General features: G+C 37.5%; 2 protein-coding genes across 2 annotated transcripts in view; one reads left to right on the top strand and one right to left on the bottom strand.

The window, feature by feature from the left end:
• LOC136835276 (COMM domain-containing protein 3-like) overlaps nt 1-12665 on the top strand; it is a 64996-nt gene extending 52331 nt beyond the window's left edge. The window contains exon 4 of the mRNA XM_067098562.1: nt 12513-12665. Coding sequence (XP_066954663.1) covers nt 12513-12551 — 39 coding nt within the window. The 3' untranslated portion in view covers nt 12552-12665. The remainder of the gene's footprint in view (nt 1-12512) is intronic.
• Nucleotides 12666-13205: 540 nt separating this feature from the next.
• LOC136835275 (ficolin-2-like) overlaps nt 13206-15525 on the bottom strand; it is a 46064-nt gene continuing 43744 nt past the window's right edge. The window contains exon 11 of the mRNA XM_067098558.1: nt 13206-13613. Within this exon, the coding sequence (XP_066954659.1) occupies nt 13372-13613 (242 nt within the window). The 3' untranslated portion in view covers nt 13206-13371. The remainder of the gene's footprint in view (nt 13614-15525) is intronic.

Genomic DNA, 15525 nt, shown 5'->3' with positions numbered 1-15525 from the left:
TGGTGCATGGGTTTGTAAAACACCTCTGTGGGACTTTGACTTTGGGATCTCTATGGATAAGGTTCCGTGTTTTATAGTTCACCCTTTCCATACACAACTCCATCTAATGGAGCTCGCTCTGGGTAGTAACTCCAGCATTTCATTTAGCTTTCTCTGGTATCTAACAATGGAATTACCTGAAATAAGTGCTGAATGGACTTTTCACCAGGTGACATGGTACCCTCTCCAGAAATAGATTTTCCTTTGTCAAAATCCCTTTTATAGCAAAAAGAAAAATGGAATGACTTCATACTATGAGAAAAAAAGACACTTGATTAGTTGTCACACTTCTGGAAGACATTTATTTAATTTGTATTAAATATTTTATAGATATTTTGTGTATTTACATTAATATTATTTTAAATTTAGTAAATCATTGTTATAAGTGCTTCAGGGGTGTATATACTTAAGGATAACAGTTTCAGGAGGGTAATGTAAGATGACTTTGGGTGTTTTGGGAGGATGGTTTGGGGTGTATTTTTGTTTGAAATGAAATTAAATTGTTTTAGTATGATAATTTATGGTATATTTTTGTTTGAACTATTAAATTAGGCAGTGAACTGTCAAAATAAGCAGTTACAGGTATAAGCATTTTACAGTAGTTTAAGGGGTACAGGGTATAAATATACAGTACCTGTACTTTATGGCAAAAACACGCATTCAACTACAGTATATAGACAATATATCAGAGTTTCTTTTATATCAGTGTAAGCTCGGATGCTTTAATCCATTATTTCAGTGAGCTACTGTACTTACAGTCATAAGCATATTGAAAAGGTGTATTGTGGGAGAGGTAGGCTGGGGTGAACATTTCATTGTGTGAGGTGGGGTAAGCTGAGTGGGGAGGACTAAGAGGGTCCTTGTCTGGGTGGGAGCTTCCGTGATTGTTATTGGCTTAAAAAAATAAATGTGTGTGGGGGGGGGAGTATGCCAGGGTCAGCGCTTATGGTGTGGAAGGGCGTGAAGATGGTTTCTGATTCCTGGTTCCTAGCACTCATTCTATAAACACAATTGCAGGCACACTACACTGTTCATGTTAGTTGCAGTGCTATTTAACTTGAAACAGTTTTACTTTATAGCTTTTCTCTTTCATACTGTTACTGCATTATTTAAACTGACACTGAATCCCCTTGTTATTTACAATTTTAAACGTCTTTAGCTTTATTTTATTTAATAGTACATCAGACTGTTTATTTTAGTCTTTGAGCCGTACCCTTTTCTGCAACAAGAACCCTAAAAAGTTAGAGATGTCTCTAAACATCCCTTGCCCAAATCCCATGTCTTTTGTCAGGGAAGTGGGAGGGTTTTGAGGACTCAACAGCGACTACCAAAAAGTAGGTTTTCCTACGTCAAAACCTGTTTTCTGATAGCGTAGTCGCTGTCTCGTCCTCAAAGGAGCTTTACAAAGAAATTGACAGGTGACAAAAGGCTTTACGCTCTTAAAATTTAAATTCCAAACAACCCAAAGAAAAACATTTATGGTCCAAAGGTCAGCCACAAGTTTCAAGCCCCATTCCTTATTCCAAAAACCTTTTGGGGTTTTGGAAACAAGAATGAGAAAACTAAACAAGAACTTGCACTTTTAGGGTGAAGTTCTGTAGTGACTTTACCTAAGTATGCTGGGTGTGGTTGCAGTCTTTTCGTATCTTTCCCAGCAATAGTCAGCATACTCACCCGTTAGGAAGACCCTGTGGTTTTCTGCTGTAGAGCCTATGGGTCAGGACTAACCATTCCACCTACTGACATGCAGTGCAGACTGAATTTGTTCAGAGCTCATGGCAGTAATGTTTTAAGAACACTGTCTCTGATGCCCACCCTGTACTTTCAGAGACTTCTTCAAAGAGACATTTCTGAAGAAGGCCAATGATGTACTTACTTTCCTTATGTCATGTGACCTGGGAAAGGAGTGTGGGTTTGCTTTTGATTAGGGACACTAAAATTATTCTTAGCCCTTGGTAGAGAGAGTGGTTTATTCGTGCTAGTGTAGGAAAATCGGACCTTCTGGGATGTTTGCCGTGACTCTAGGTAACCCTTAAGTGCTTGAACTGAGCATAATGTTTTGCTGCTAAATTAAGTTTCCTTATAAGAATAGATTTCCTTTTAAAGGATCCTCATTCTTAGTCAGGAATGATGGGCCTGGGGACAATAATAAATGATTATCAACAGTTTGTGTGATATATCGTCCCGTCGAAGAGAGCCCAGTTCACTAATACGGGCCCTGAGCTAATGCAATTAGGGAAGATCGCCTTATGCAGTTTGAGAGTTGTGGTTGTATTGGATCCACTGAACTGAGGTAGATAGAAGTCCAAGCACCTTGTTCAGGACCAAGTAATTGGGAGTCTTTAGGGAGCAGGTCTTTGTAGACAAAAGACCATAGAAGGGAAGTGACTTCTATGCTGGAGTCAATCCCGAATCCATAAAAACAAGGGTTCTGATAATGCTGTCTTGTATGACATGATTGTTGTAACCATGCAAGGCATTTGTCTTCAAAAAAGATATATCATAAAATTTAAAAGTGTTTCTATAGAAATTTCAACTGGGCTCTCGGTATGGATATAATCTAACCATATCTTCCATACGGACTGGTATTGTCGGACAGATGACGTCCGTAACTTTTTGCACTAGGTACCTAGCAATGTTGGGTGAAGTAGTTTTCCACGGTAGATAATGTTTAAAATCCACACGTGAAGGTCTCGGCTCAGAAAGGAGGATGCGTAAATAATTTTCCCCCCTACTTTCTGGGATAGTACAGCGGACGAAAGTGGAATTGATCTTTTCTCCCGCTGTTGAAGTGATAGGAACCAATGTCTGTTTGGCCAATTTGGGGCTATTAAGTGCTGTTCCTTTGAAGGGTTAGGGAGTTTGCTCAAAACCTTGAAATCTGGGACAATGGCGGAAAAGATATACGTCTTCAATTGTTTCCAGTCTTGTAGGAAGGCATCTCTTGCTATTGCTTGATTGTCCAAGTTTGGAGATACATATACTGGAAGTTTGTGGTTCTCGTATGTGGCGAACAGGTCCACTTCCGGTTGTGGAAGCATGTTGGCTATTGTTTGGAAAGAGTGGTTGTCAACATCCCACTCCGTTGAGGCCAGTCGTTTTCCTACGATAGAGAGTCTGCTATTACATTGAGAGACCCTGTGAGGTGAATTGCAGACAGGTGCCATTTCTTTACTTGTGCCATCCGAAGAATGGCAAGCATTACCATGTTGAGAGGAGGTGAACGTGATCCCGATCTCTTGATGGTGACACTGCAGTCGTGTTGTCTAGGACCAACAGAATGTGTGTCTCTTCTGGAGGTTTGAGTTTTTGAGAGACAAAACGCAGCCATCAGTTCAGAAATTGATATGACATTTCCCCAGAGACACTGACCACCTCCTGCCACCTGACGATCCTCCCCAACCTGTCAGCCAGGCATGTGTGTGTATTTGTCACTCTTACAGATGGAGGAGCCAGGGTGACCTGTTCGCCAGAGATTCCTTCCTGATCCAAGGCCGAAGTATCTCCCCGACTTTTTGATTCTTTTTGTGAGATCTATCTCCGCAGCTTTGTCTTGCGTGTGACAGCCAAAATTTGTTCACGTTTTTCAATTGCAATCTGAGTATTGGATCTATTATGGATGCAAATTGCAGTAGACCCATCATGCGTTCTAATTGCCTCTGAAACTCTGGGCTGGTCTAGGAACCTTTTGAGGTCTTTCCTTATCCTGCTCTGAGTTTTGATGGGGAGACAACAGGCCCTGAAAAGTATCCCAACACAGTCCCAACCACTGAAAACGTCTGCTGGGTGTGAGACAGGTTTTCCCAATTTATTAGGAAACCTTTTGACTGGAGTCTGTTGATCACTGCTCTTAAGTTTTTTAGGCATTCTTTTCTTGTGGCCACCCAGATTAACTAAAGTCGTCTAGGTAAGATATTAGTTTTATTCTTTCCTTCCTGAGTTCCTGGACGACTACCGTTGCTAGTTTTTGCAAAAATTCTTGGGGCAATGTTTAGTCCAAAGGGCATAACTTTGAACCTGTAAGTCTCTTTCCTATCCGGAACCCTAGGAAGGGGCGAAAGGGAGCCCGGCAATAGGGACGCGCCAGTATGCATCTTTCAGATCTAAAGAAACTGTCAACTCCTTTTTGAATGACTGAACGTACTTGGAGGCAACAGTAGTCATCCGAAACTTTTTGGCAAAGAATGTGCTTGTTCAATGTTGATAGGTCGAGGATCACTCTTTTCCGAGGAATCCTTTTTGGGAACGCTGAAGAGACGTGCCTGGTGGCGAATATACGTATGTTTCTCTATGGCACCTTTTAATAGGGCCTTCTGCACGTAATCTTCTAGAGAGGGGTTTGATGCTTGAAAGAACCCCTTTAAAGGAGGGGGTGGGTGGGACCATTTCCACCCCAGTCCGTTGAGAACAATGCTGTGTCCCCAAGGAGAAGACTTCCATTCTTTGAGGACGAGACAGCGACTACCAAAAATAGGCTTTTCCTACGTCAAAACCTGTTTTTTACCAAATATTACCAATACATTTCTACTTGACTTTTAATCTTCACCCTTTCATTTTCCCTGTTACTGAGGCAGTGCCATGTTATTGGCTTTGATAACCAACAATTCCCAGGTTAACAAAATTCTTCACTTGCAGGGCTAGTCTTATATATTCCCCCAGTTTTCTGTTAGGGGATTTCAAAGTCTAAAGTAATGTCCTGTTTTTTTTTATTTTCTGTAGGGTTTTACAAACAAATAAATGTACAGTGTTGTCCTCCTCCACTCTGCAGTTATCACAAACCTTGTTCTTGTATTTAACCCAAAAGTTAGCCTGCAAGTCCAACACATTCAGCCTGGCTTTCTTTACCATACATGCATCATTTGTTTCAAGTTCCCTGATGTACTCATTTTCCCCTAAGATTTCCATGAACCCCAGCTTATTCATTTCTTTTCTCTTCTCTTCCAAGGTCTGTGCAATCGCTTGCTTAATTTTATCTTTATACATGGTATTTTCCTTTTTGAGTGCTTTTTTGTCTTACTTTCTCTCTCATTCCTTTAATGTCTATGCTGTATTTATTACATGTGGTTGCTATGCTTTTTGTCCAGCAGAGACCATAGAAAGAGTAAGAGAATGAGAGACAAAAGAAAAGTGTATAGTACTGGGAATGCTAGAATGAAAAGAGATATGAGTGCAAATCTGAAGAGGAATATAAAAAGGAATGAAATTTTTTGGTGCAATCGAGCAGGATAATAAGAAAAATGAATCTAGATGGGCACTGGATACCTGTTTCGGCTTTAGTGAGTAAGACTTCATGTGAAGATTTTATGAAAGCAAGTCAGATTAAATATTCAAAGTGCAAAGGATTGGGGCACATAGTAAGTGTGTGGAATGCAGAGAATGAGTGAGTTGTATGGTAATTGTGGCCAGCAAGGTCATATTTCTAGAATTTGGAAAATCTCCAGAAGCCAGTGTAGTATTTGTGGTAAACCAGGTCATATAGCAGGTGTGTAGAGAATATGGCAAACAGGACAAGGAATGTTGGGAGTGAATGGTTATATAGGTCAGGGAAACTGAGTACAGTACTATTATGAAGGTACAAAGGGGTAAGCTCTCTGGTCTAAATATAATGCATGTTTTGAATGCAAGAGAAGGAATTTTGTGTAGAGGGACTGGAGTTATGAGTGCTGGCATGAGAAGGAAGGGAATGATTTTTATATGATAGATGGGGCGAATGAGAAGTATGGTGTGTTATTTGGGTTGGGTATAGCATTTACAGGAAGAACAGTAGGATAGTGAATCCGATGCAAGAAAGGATTGAAGAGAGTTTGAGTGAGGATACTAGAAGCCAGCTGTATGTTAGGGTGGTGGGGGATTCAGAGAAAAATGTTGTATTGAGTGGAAGTGTGCAAAAGTACACTTTATAGCAGGGGTGGCCAGTCTTTTGCATCCCATTCACCAGTTTTTTTCACAGTACAGTGTTTAGCTCAGATGCGCCATGCAAAATTGCACCCACTTTCAGTCCTTTGAAGTATGATATTCTGAAGGTATTTAGCAGATATACATAGATTATATCATATATGATAATATGAAACATGCAGCAGTTTAGATAAAAGGATTTCATATAAATACAAGATGAACTTTACTTACTTTAACAACACCCTTAAATTTGCTTTGATAATTAGTTACTGAAAGCAACAAACATGGGCATATTTAGCAGTTATACATAAAATATGAGATATTTATATGACAACATGGACACAATAAGCATTTTATATTAAAGTAATTCATATAAAAACAAGATAAACAATTTTAATGACACTTTGATTTCACCAAGCTTGTGATGTTTCATATTAAATTAGTTACTGAAAGCAACAAACATGGACATATATAGGAAGGAGGAATGTATACAATTATTTAATACTTTTATGGCAATGTAGAAGCATTTAGCAGTTTGAAAAAATGTGTTTCATATAGGCAAGATAAACATCACTAACTTTAATGACACTTTTGACTTTACTTTGCTCTCACCAAACTTGTGATATTTGGAGTTTAATCAGATAATGAAAGCAACAAACACTTCTTCAAATTTGAATCGGTTAATCATGCCTCAATTTGTTATTTTATCATTTTCATGGATGAAAATGCTTGCTCGCATTTGTGTTACAAAACAAGATATAACTCGGGGCAATTTTTTTCAGTTCTGGAAAAGGCTCACTGGTTAATGATCGCCAAAAATTAATTATCTCAGAAGTACCTAGAAGCTCATCAAATTTTAATTTCTGCAGTGAATTCTTATTCGGTTCAATAAGTTCCATTTGTAAGTTACTAAGCATCTTCAGAATATTTTGTTCGAGTGAAAAATGGATTTATAAATAAAATTATGCATTCTTCCTCTTCAGCAAAATCACTAAAATGACTATCAAAGGCCTCTTATAGTAATCTGATTTTTTTTAATATATTCTGTAAAGCTGCCACTCTCACCACCATATTTGCTCCGTTCTTTTAGGTGTGAAAATTGGCTCAAATCCTCATCTTATAACAGATATAGAGAGTTTTGACTTCATTTTGAATGCACTAATACCATTTAGTAGACTATGTTCTTACCCTGAAGTTTCACATTTCGGTCATGGAGATGGCTGGTAACATCAACCAAAAATGCTAAATCAAACAGCCATTTCCTTGAGCAGCTCATCTTTCTCTTCTAGCAAATGCACAATATTTTTCAGCTTCCAAAATCTACTGAGAACCTGTCCTCTAGAAAGCCAGAGCACTTCACAGTGAAGGATGAGCTCACCATATTGCATGTCTGACAATTCACAATATTCTCTAAATTCTCTTCTATTTAATCCTCTTGCTCCAATTTTATTCACACATTTCACAACTGGTGTCATAACATGCTGCAAATTTAAATTCTTTCCACACAGAGACTCTTGGTGTATAATGCAGTAATATTTTATCAGATGACAGCCTAACAACCTTTCAAGCAAAGGTACAGCCCAGCAACTCTACCAATTATTGAAGGTGCTCCTTCAGTACATATGCTTACAAGTTTATGAAAATCTAGTTACTGATTTCCTATATATGACTTTACTTTCTCAAATATGTCCAAACATCTGGTTTTTCCATGGAGTGCTGCAAGGCCAATAGGTTCTTCAAAGGTGGTAAATTGTCATAAATTCTTCTTATAAAAATGCTTAACCAGGATAAATCACTTATGTCAGCAGATTCGTCTCAGGCTAGAGAAAGGAAAGAACAAGCATGGATACGGTCTTTCAGTTGCTTACATACATCATGGAAAAGTTGTTCAATGTATTTTATAATTGTCTGCTTTGAAAGAGTGATTTCGCTTACTTTTCTTTCAATATTTTTATCACTAAGATATTTTGCAAGTTTATGAAGACAAGGTTTAACAATTTCTTCTCCGTCAGAAAAAGGTTTGTGCTTTTTGACCAATGCGAAGGCAGTTTCACAGGATGCTTCCAGCATTGCCAAACTTTCTGAACTTTTCTCAACAAAAACAGTCTCTTTTTAGTTCATCTTTTTTGCTGACCACATATTCTTTCCGTAACTCAGACCCAGGCACTAACTTCTGTTTTTCTTCTGTTTTAGTTTCGGTGTTTTATATAGCATCTGTTAAGGTCATGCCCTCTGTTATCTGAGAGTGCTTTCACAAACGATGCACATTGGTTTTCCTGGTGAACTTGCAATAAATAACACATTTTCCCACAGTTCATTAAACGAATGCCTGCTATTACTTTCTGCTTTTCTTTTGCTCATTTTTCACTGTGATGGGTAAAACTGACTGTAAGAAAAAAAAAAGAAAAATAAACTTACTGAGTGCTGTAAAACAGACTGGCCGACATAAAAAAAAAAGGGCATGTTAAATAAAGTTTTGATTATCAACACTGTTTACTGCACAATGGGCAACTGTACCCTTTATTTATATCACTGAATGTCCTTAACACCTTTATTAACTGAAATGACATAAAAAGTACAAATACATAGCATATGATCGCCAGGACCACTCACCACAACACACTGTAGACATAAAAAATAAATCAGTGAAAGTTCTGATTAAAAGCACTATTTATTGCACAATGAAGGACTTTGTCCTTGTTTATACAGGTAACACTAAATATATCCTTGAAGGCTTTAGTTACCTGTAATATATATATATATATATATATATATATATATATATATATATATATATATATATATATATATAATATATATATATATATATATATATATATATATATATATATATATATATATATATATATATATATATATATATATATTATATATGTATATTATATATATATAATTTATATATACAGTATTTGTGGAGCATCACTATATTGTGATCTAAAATAATGAGTAAAAACCACAATAATATATTGATAAATTGTATTTTTTTAAAAGATACAAGAATATAAAAAAAGGGGACAAAAACAAGGGAGCTTTTCGACCGTTTTAACAACAGTCTCTTCAGCCAGCTGTTGTGATCTTCAATTATCAGCGCTCTGTTAGGTATGTATCGGCATCAATACATGATTATCAGCACCTATTAGCTCCGAAAATCGCTGATTTTCGTCGCTAGACAAGCACTGAAAAACTGGATCGCTGATAACCAGGGAGTGTGTGTGTGTGTGTGTGTGTGTGTGTGTGTGTGTGTGTATATATATATATATATATATATATATATATATATATATATATATATATATATATATATATATATATATATATATATATATACACTATATATTACTACATCTTCTCAAGCATCCAAGCTACCAGAGCTTTAATATAAGAGTCAGAAGTAAGAAATACAATGCTTTGCTTAGCACTGCCTGACAAGGAAGGGCTAAGGAATATTGGCCCTTCTTAAATCCTTTAATTGCACTCTGTTTACCTCTCCCACTTTCTCTCTGTGAACATGTGACTGCTGGAAGTTCCTTTGTTTTCAGAACACGGAGCCATTAGAGGATTAATTCTGGCTAGAGGCAGAACTGAGTAGGCGACACATATTAAGAGGTGAGATAACCCCCGTGGGGAGCCAGCGGGGCCAGGCTGACCAAGCGGTGACCCTGAATTAAACTGATGCACGTGCATCAATTTGAAACGCTGCTGCCAGCAATCAAGCAAGCTACTTTCTTGCCACTGACATGCCAGAGGCAGTCAACATGCATGAAAATGCATAGAATACTTAAGTATGCAGTCTCTTCCTGACAAGTTTCAAGTGGAATCAGTTTCACTCAGTGGAGTGGGTCAGTTTTGGGTTCCTCTTCATGCTTTCAAAAAAGTAAGGTGGATCTGGTCATCACTTGAACGAGTTTGTCCTACAGACTCGGTTCAACATGGAAACAACACAGTCTGTGATGGATTCCATGAGAGAGGGCTACTTCATGCTTTTGGTGGATCTGAACGATGTGCAATCTCAGGTACCTGTCCATTAGTCTTCCAAGAAGTACCTCCACTTTCTTTGTGATGAGGCTGCCTACTAGCTCAAAGCACTGTGCTTGTCTGGCAACAGCCCCAAGGTGTATATGAGTGTGTTCACCTTGGAGATGGTTTGGGCATGTTTTGCAAAATTTTATAGTTACTGCATTACCTCAAGAATTGGTTATTTTTGGCTTCCTAAGAAGTGCAGATGCTCCAGAAAAGAGATAGTCTCCTCTCAATTTGTTACAACCTGGGGTTCATGATAAACTGGAAAACCTCAGATCTCATGCGCAAGCAGCAAGTAAATTGCCTGGGCATGCCTAGACACAGCATTGGCAAGAGGCTTTCCTTCAGATTCTTATGTCAGCAAGCCCAAGAAGGGGTCAGCACAGTTCTTATCACAACAGAACTAACCAGTCCAGCTTTGGCAGTTAATATGTCATCTGTAATCCTTGGAGAAACTCATCCTATACTTAGCTCCACCTGCATTCCTTTTCAGTGGCAATTAAAAGGACATTGGTCAGTTCAATACTTCAAATGTGTGTGTGCATAGGGCAAACCTCATTTGCTCATCAACATTTTGGAAATGTGAGTGGCACTGCTGTCCCTGCAAGTATTCCAAGTTTGTGTAACGGATCAATCGGCAGTGTTGACGAGTAACAATGTAACCTGAATGTCTCACATCAAAAAGCAGGATGGAGACAGTTTCCTTCACCTTTGTCAGTTGGAAAAGCAGATACACCACTGGGTGGTTCACTATGCTATTGAGCTGTCATACAGGTACATTACAGGCAAAAGGAATGCTTTGGCAGCAGACCAGCTCAGCTACAAAGGGCAGGTGGTAGGGACAGTGGTCCTTACACCTTCCCATGGAAGAAAGGCTGTTCAAGCCCTGAGGAACACCAGTGATCAACCTGTTTGCCATGCTGCTGGACAGGAAACTCCTGGTGTTCCACTCTCCAGTGCCAGATCCCTGGACAGCCCTGAAGGACACCCTCCAGTACCTGTGGGACAGTCTGGATGGTTATGGCTTTCCTCTATTCAATCTGATCCATTGATAACAATGATGCTGGTAGTTTCTTGTTGGCCCTATGCTAAGTGGTTCCTTGCTCTGCTGGCTCTCTTGGAAGGCTATCAGAGATTCCCAATGGTCCACTGTTCTACACATTCTGAGGTTCATCTGGTGGTACAGTCCCTCCAACTGCACATAGGCACAGATCGCTGATTTTGTTGAGCTGCCTGTGCTCATTTGGAGCTCTGAGTAGTCTTGTCCTCTATGGGAGCTTCATCCTCTGGAATGGGATGACTTTTATCCAATGCAGCCTTACCTAGGCACCACATGAGCCTTAGGGGAGGCCCCAGCCTGAGAACTCAGACTCGAGACTATCTTTCCACTAGCTTCAGCTTCGAAGAAGTGTATAAGAGGATGAATACTCACTCTAGTACCCAATCTCAGAGCTATGGCTGATAAGATGCAACTTTCCACATTCCCTGTTAACTGAGGGCATGGGGGTGACAGAGTTATATTCTAAAGCCATCAATTGTATTGGCCGGAGAAAGCTGCTCTCTTACTCCTATTCCCCCTTGTAAGGTTACACTTGGTTCTCCAAATTTTTCTTTTTGAGCTAGATCTCAGACACATCTCACTTGGGTTCAGAACCCAATCACTCTGTCAAGCCAGGTCAAATAGGTTACAAGAGTAATCACTTCCCTGTTCGCTATTGTGATCGAGAACATGACACTTCCAGGTGGAGGTTCAACTTGCCAATCAGTTGAAAGACAACTTCACAGATGAGGAATAAGTCTCCTGCATGCAAGTCAATGGCCTGTATATCCATAATTACAAATGACAAAGTTTGAAAGTAATTTGTATATTTTGTAGGTATACAAACCAGAGTCCTTTATTATAATCCCACTTCAAACTTTCCCACTTAGTCCCATGTGCCGAAGGAAAAGGTCTCAATGTTGGCAGGTGAGTGGGAGGTCTTCTTCCCCCTCACCCTCCTACCACCAGTTAGCTACCATGTTATCAAGTTTCAATGACTGATTCCAACTCACACTCCTCCATAGGGATCAGTTCCAGCAGGGCACCTCATGTGGTGTGCTTTTAGTGTTACCAAAGGGTGCTCTCAGAATCCTCATGGCTCATAGAAGCAAATTTTTAGCCTTTTATTTTATTTCTATTCCCACTTCCGAATCCTGTTCTTCAACCTCTCTAACCACTGCTTCTTAGTACAACTTCCTAGTTCCAGTATCACCTTATCACCTTTAGATCCTTGTACTCATCGTTTATTTTCCTGTTGTCCAACTACTCTAACTCCATTTTTCACTGACTTGAGCACCAAATCTCTAAAGAGCCCCAGTCTTGACTTTACAACCTGAAATTTGTAATTCATTCAAAGATACCAAAATAAACTAAGACTACTTGGCTTCCAAGACACCAAAATCAGCATTCTATTATAAAAATTAATTTACAGCAAGCAAAAAAAAAAAAATGATCTCCATGACCCTGATCTGTAAGCCATGTGTGTGTTTTCCCACAGACAAGTTTTGGACCTCCCAAAATCTCAAAGGATCAATAGAAATTGGAAGAAAAGTCTTCGGCCAGATTACATAATTGAGAGAAAATTCGGGATCATTTATGCAGTTTTGTTAATGTTACAGTAAGTGTTCAACAAAAGGAATGGAGAAATGGATGGAATAGGAAGGTCTACAGCTATCAGAGCATATGTATTTTGGTTTAATTGTGTACAGTATAATTATTTTTTAAATCTATTCCAGAACTTGTTAGAACAAATGAATGAAAGCCATACTTGTTTAAAATTATCGTTTTTAGTTGAAACCTATGTAGCATCATCTAAAAATTCTTTTTTGTTCCTATCTAGACTAAGTTGTAACAATTTTACACTTATAATTTTCCTGTTTTCTCAAGACATATCATTATGTTGCAGTCACACTATACTAGGAAGATGCAGTGTGTCATGTATAAAAACTGCATATTCATATTTCAATGTGATGTACTGATTCTTTTTAGGCACGTGAAGTATTTTCACATATTAAAGTCTGCCATGAAGCAAGGAATATGACAATTTTCCACCTTGCACTCTTGTTAGAATCAAATTATATGTTAAGCACTGCATTTTCAATTCTTTTATAACAAAAGTTCCAAAGGTTGTGACAGATAGTGCAAGATAACATTTTCAGTACAGATCTGTAAGGGTTGAAACATCTCATACTTTGCCAAAGGAATTTTTTTTTATTAATACTTCTGTCTTCTGTTACAGAGTTTATCTTTTCTATTTTTTTTTATTAATACTTCTGTCTTCTGTTACAGAGTTTATCTTTTCAAGTACTGACTTCTCATACTTTAGTTGTGATACACTCAAGCATCTGAAAACAGCCTTATGCATTGTGTCCTTCACATGTGTGTGTGTTGAAGTGAACAGCCTTCACCAACTCACCACAAACCTTGGGTCGGATTTTCAGCTGCAGGGCAGGTCCTATAAGTTGTACACTCTGTCCATTCACCTTGTACGTACAAGCCGTCCTTAGGACCCCATCGGAGTTGAAAGGGATAGTAGGGTCCAAGGTAGCACAGTTATGGTACCAAAAGCCACTCATTTTGGTTTCAGCACAGTTTCTGGCTGCAAGAATAGAAGAAATTTATATAATAGACAAAATGAACACATATTTTGTCATAAGAATGATAAAGTGTATATATATATATATATATATATATATATATATATATATATATATATATATATATATATATATATATATATATATATATATATATATATATATATATATATATATATATATATATATATATATATATATATACATATACACATATATATATATATATATATATATATATATATATATATATATATATATATATATCACACAGTCAACCCCAGTATTCACAGGGGATGTGTACCACAAGCCCCACGAATACTTAAAACCCCTCTAAAAATGCTCAGAACTGCCAATTTTGATAGTTCAACCAACAAAAAACCCTCTAAAAATGCTCATACCAGAGTATTTTAATATTTTATCAAAAAAAGTGCATTTAGTCATGAAAATACAGTAATTAGTGAATATTTCTCGTTGAAAAATACCACGAATAGGTGAATTTTCTGTGAATAATGTATATCTATATGTGAATTGGTGAGTCCGCGAATTGCGAGCTCGGAATAGCGGGGGTTGACTGTTTGTGTGTATATACAGTAAACCCCCCGTATTAGCAGGGGATGCGTACCACACCCCCCGTGAATAGCTAAAACCCATGAATACTTAAAACCCTTCTAAATACACTTAGAACTGCCTATTTTGATAGTTCAATAAAAAAAAAAAAATGCTTATACAGGTATTATCCTACTTACGATGATGTTCGGTTCTAAAAAACCCATCGTTTGTTGGGAAAAACATATCTCAAATATAGCCTAGCCTACACTAGGGTATTCAGTACCATGTATTCCTAAATGGTAGCCTAGCTTACACTATAAAGTGCACTCTCTACACATACGGTATAGTAATTATTAATATCAGCTAATTCTGGAGGTTCATGCAAAGAGAAATTGAATAACAAGCAAGAATTAGCTTAGCCTACGCTATGGTATGTCGTACACATATATGGTAGTCTAGCCTACATTATACTTTACTCTATATTCACATATTAATATCGTATTATACAAACATCAACATAACGAATATGCAACTTTTCCATGGATCTTTTAAAATGGTATGCTTTACTTCACTGTATCCAATAATATTATATATATTCTTATATTGATTTTGTATTATAAATTACAATCATAGCGATCAATGTTTTGGTTTGGAAATTGATTATGCAGTAAGTTTATTTCGCCGTATTTAATTATGCAGTAAGTTTATTTCGCCGTATTTAACTCCGTTCAGAGCGCTTTTCTTGCTTCTAGTTAGTGTAAATGAATCTCTAGATACTTTATTTATATGGGGCAAGGTTATTTCTCTGTTATACAAAATGTTTTTAAGTCGAAATATAACTTTAGTCCGTCTCGTTGTGAAACCAATTTAGCTATTTTTTCATTAACAGATGATGTTGGCTGTTTGGGGGTATGTTTGTTTGGTGTAAAAAAATCAAGATTCCACTTGCTTTTTTCACTTAATTTCATCATAATACAAGCTTTACGTATTTATCTTTTATCAGCATGAAAACAGCAGTAATATGTGCTCTTTCATGCCCAGTAGTTTTGATTAAAATACTTTCTCTCCAATTTTATTTACGGTGGAGTTTCATCCATGTTGCCGATGCACAATAATTTATAATCATTAGTAGCTTGAACACTGTTTTCTCAGCTTCAGTTACAACTTGCAGCTTAAATTTAGCAGTATATTTCCTTGCCAATCTTTTATCCATACCGAATAAGGGTATAATGTAAAAATATATAGGTTCTATTGTACTTAACGTAATTTGTAACATAACAACGGTAATTGTTTACTACCATATGATGGCTGAAATACAAGCAAAACAGCTGTTGTTATCCGATTCGGTTGTAAGCAAAACAA

The sequence above is a fragment of the Macrobrachium rosenbergii genome, chromosome 55, assembly GCF_040412425.1.
Source record: "Macrobrachium rosenbergii isolate ZJJX-2024 chromosome 55, ASM4041242v1, whole genome shotgun sequence".
In the NCBI taxonomy this organism is placed as follows: domain Eukaryota; kingdom Metazoa; phylum Arthropoda; class Malacostraca; order Decapoda; family Palaemonidae; genus Macrobrachium; species Macrobrachium rosenbergii.
The sequence above is the reverse complement of the archived record's forward strand: the minus strand, read 5'-3'. Positions and strand labels throughout refer to the sequence as shown.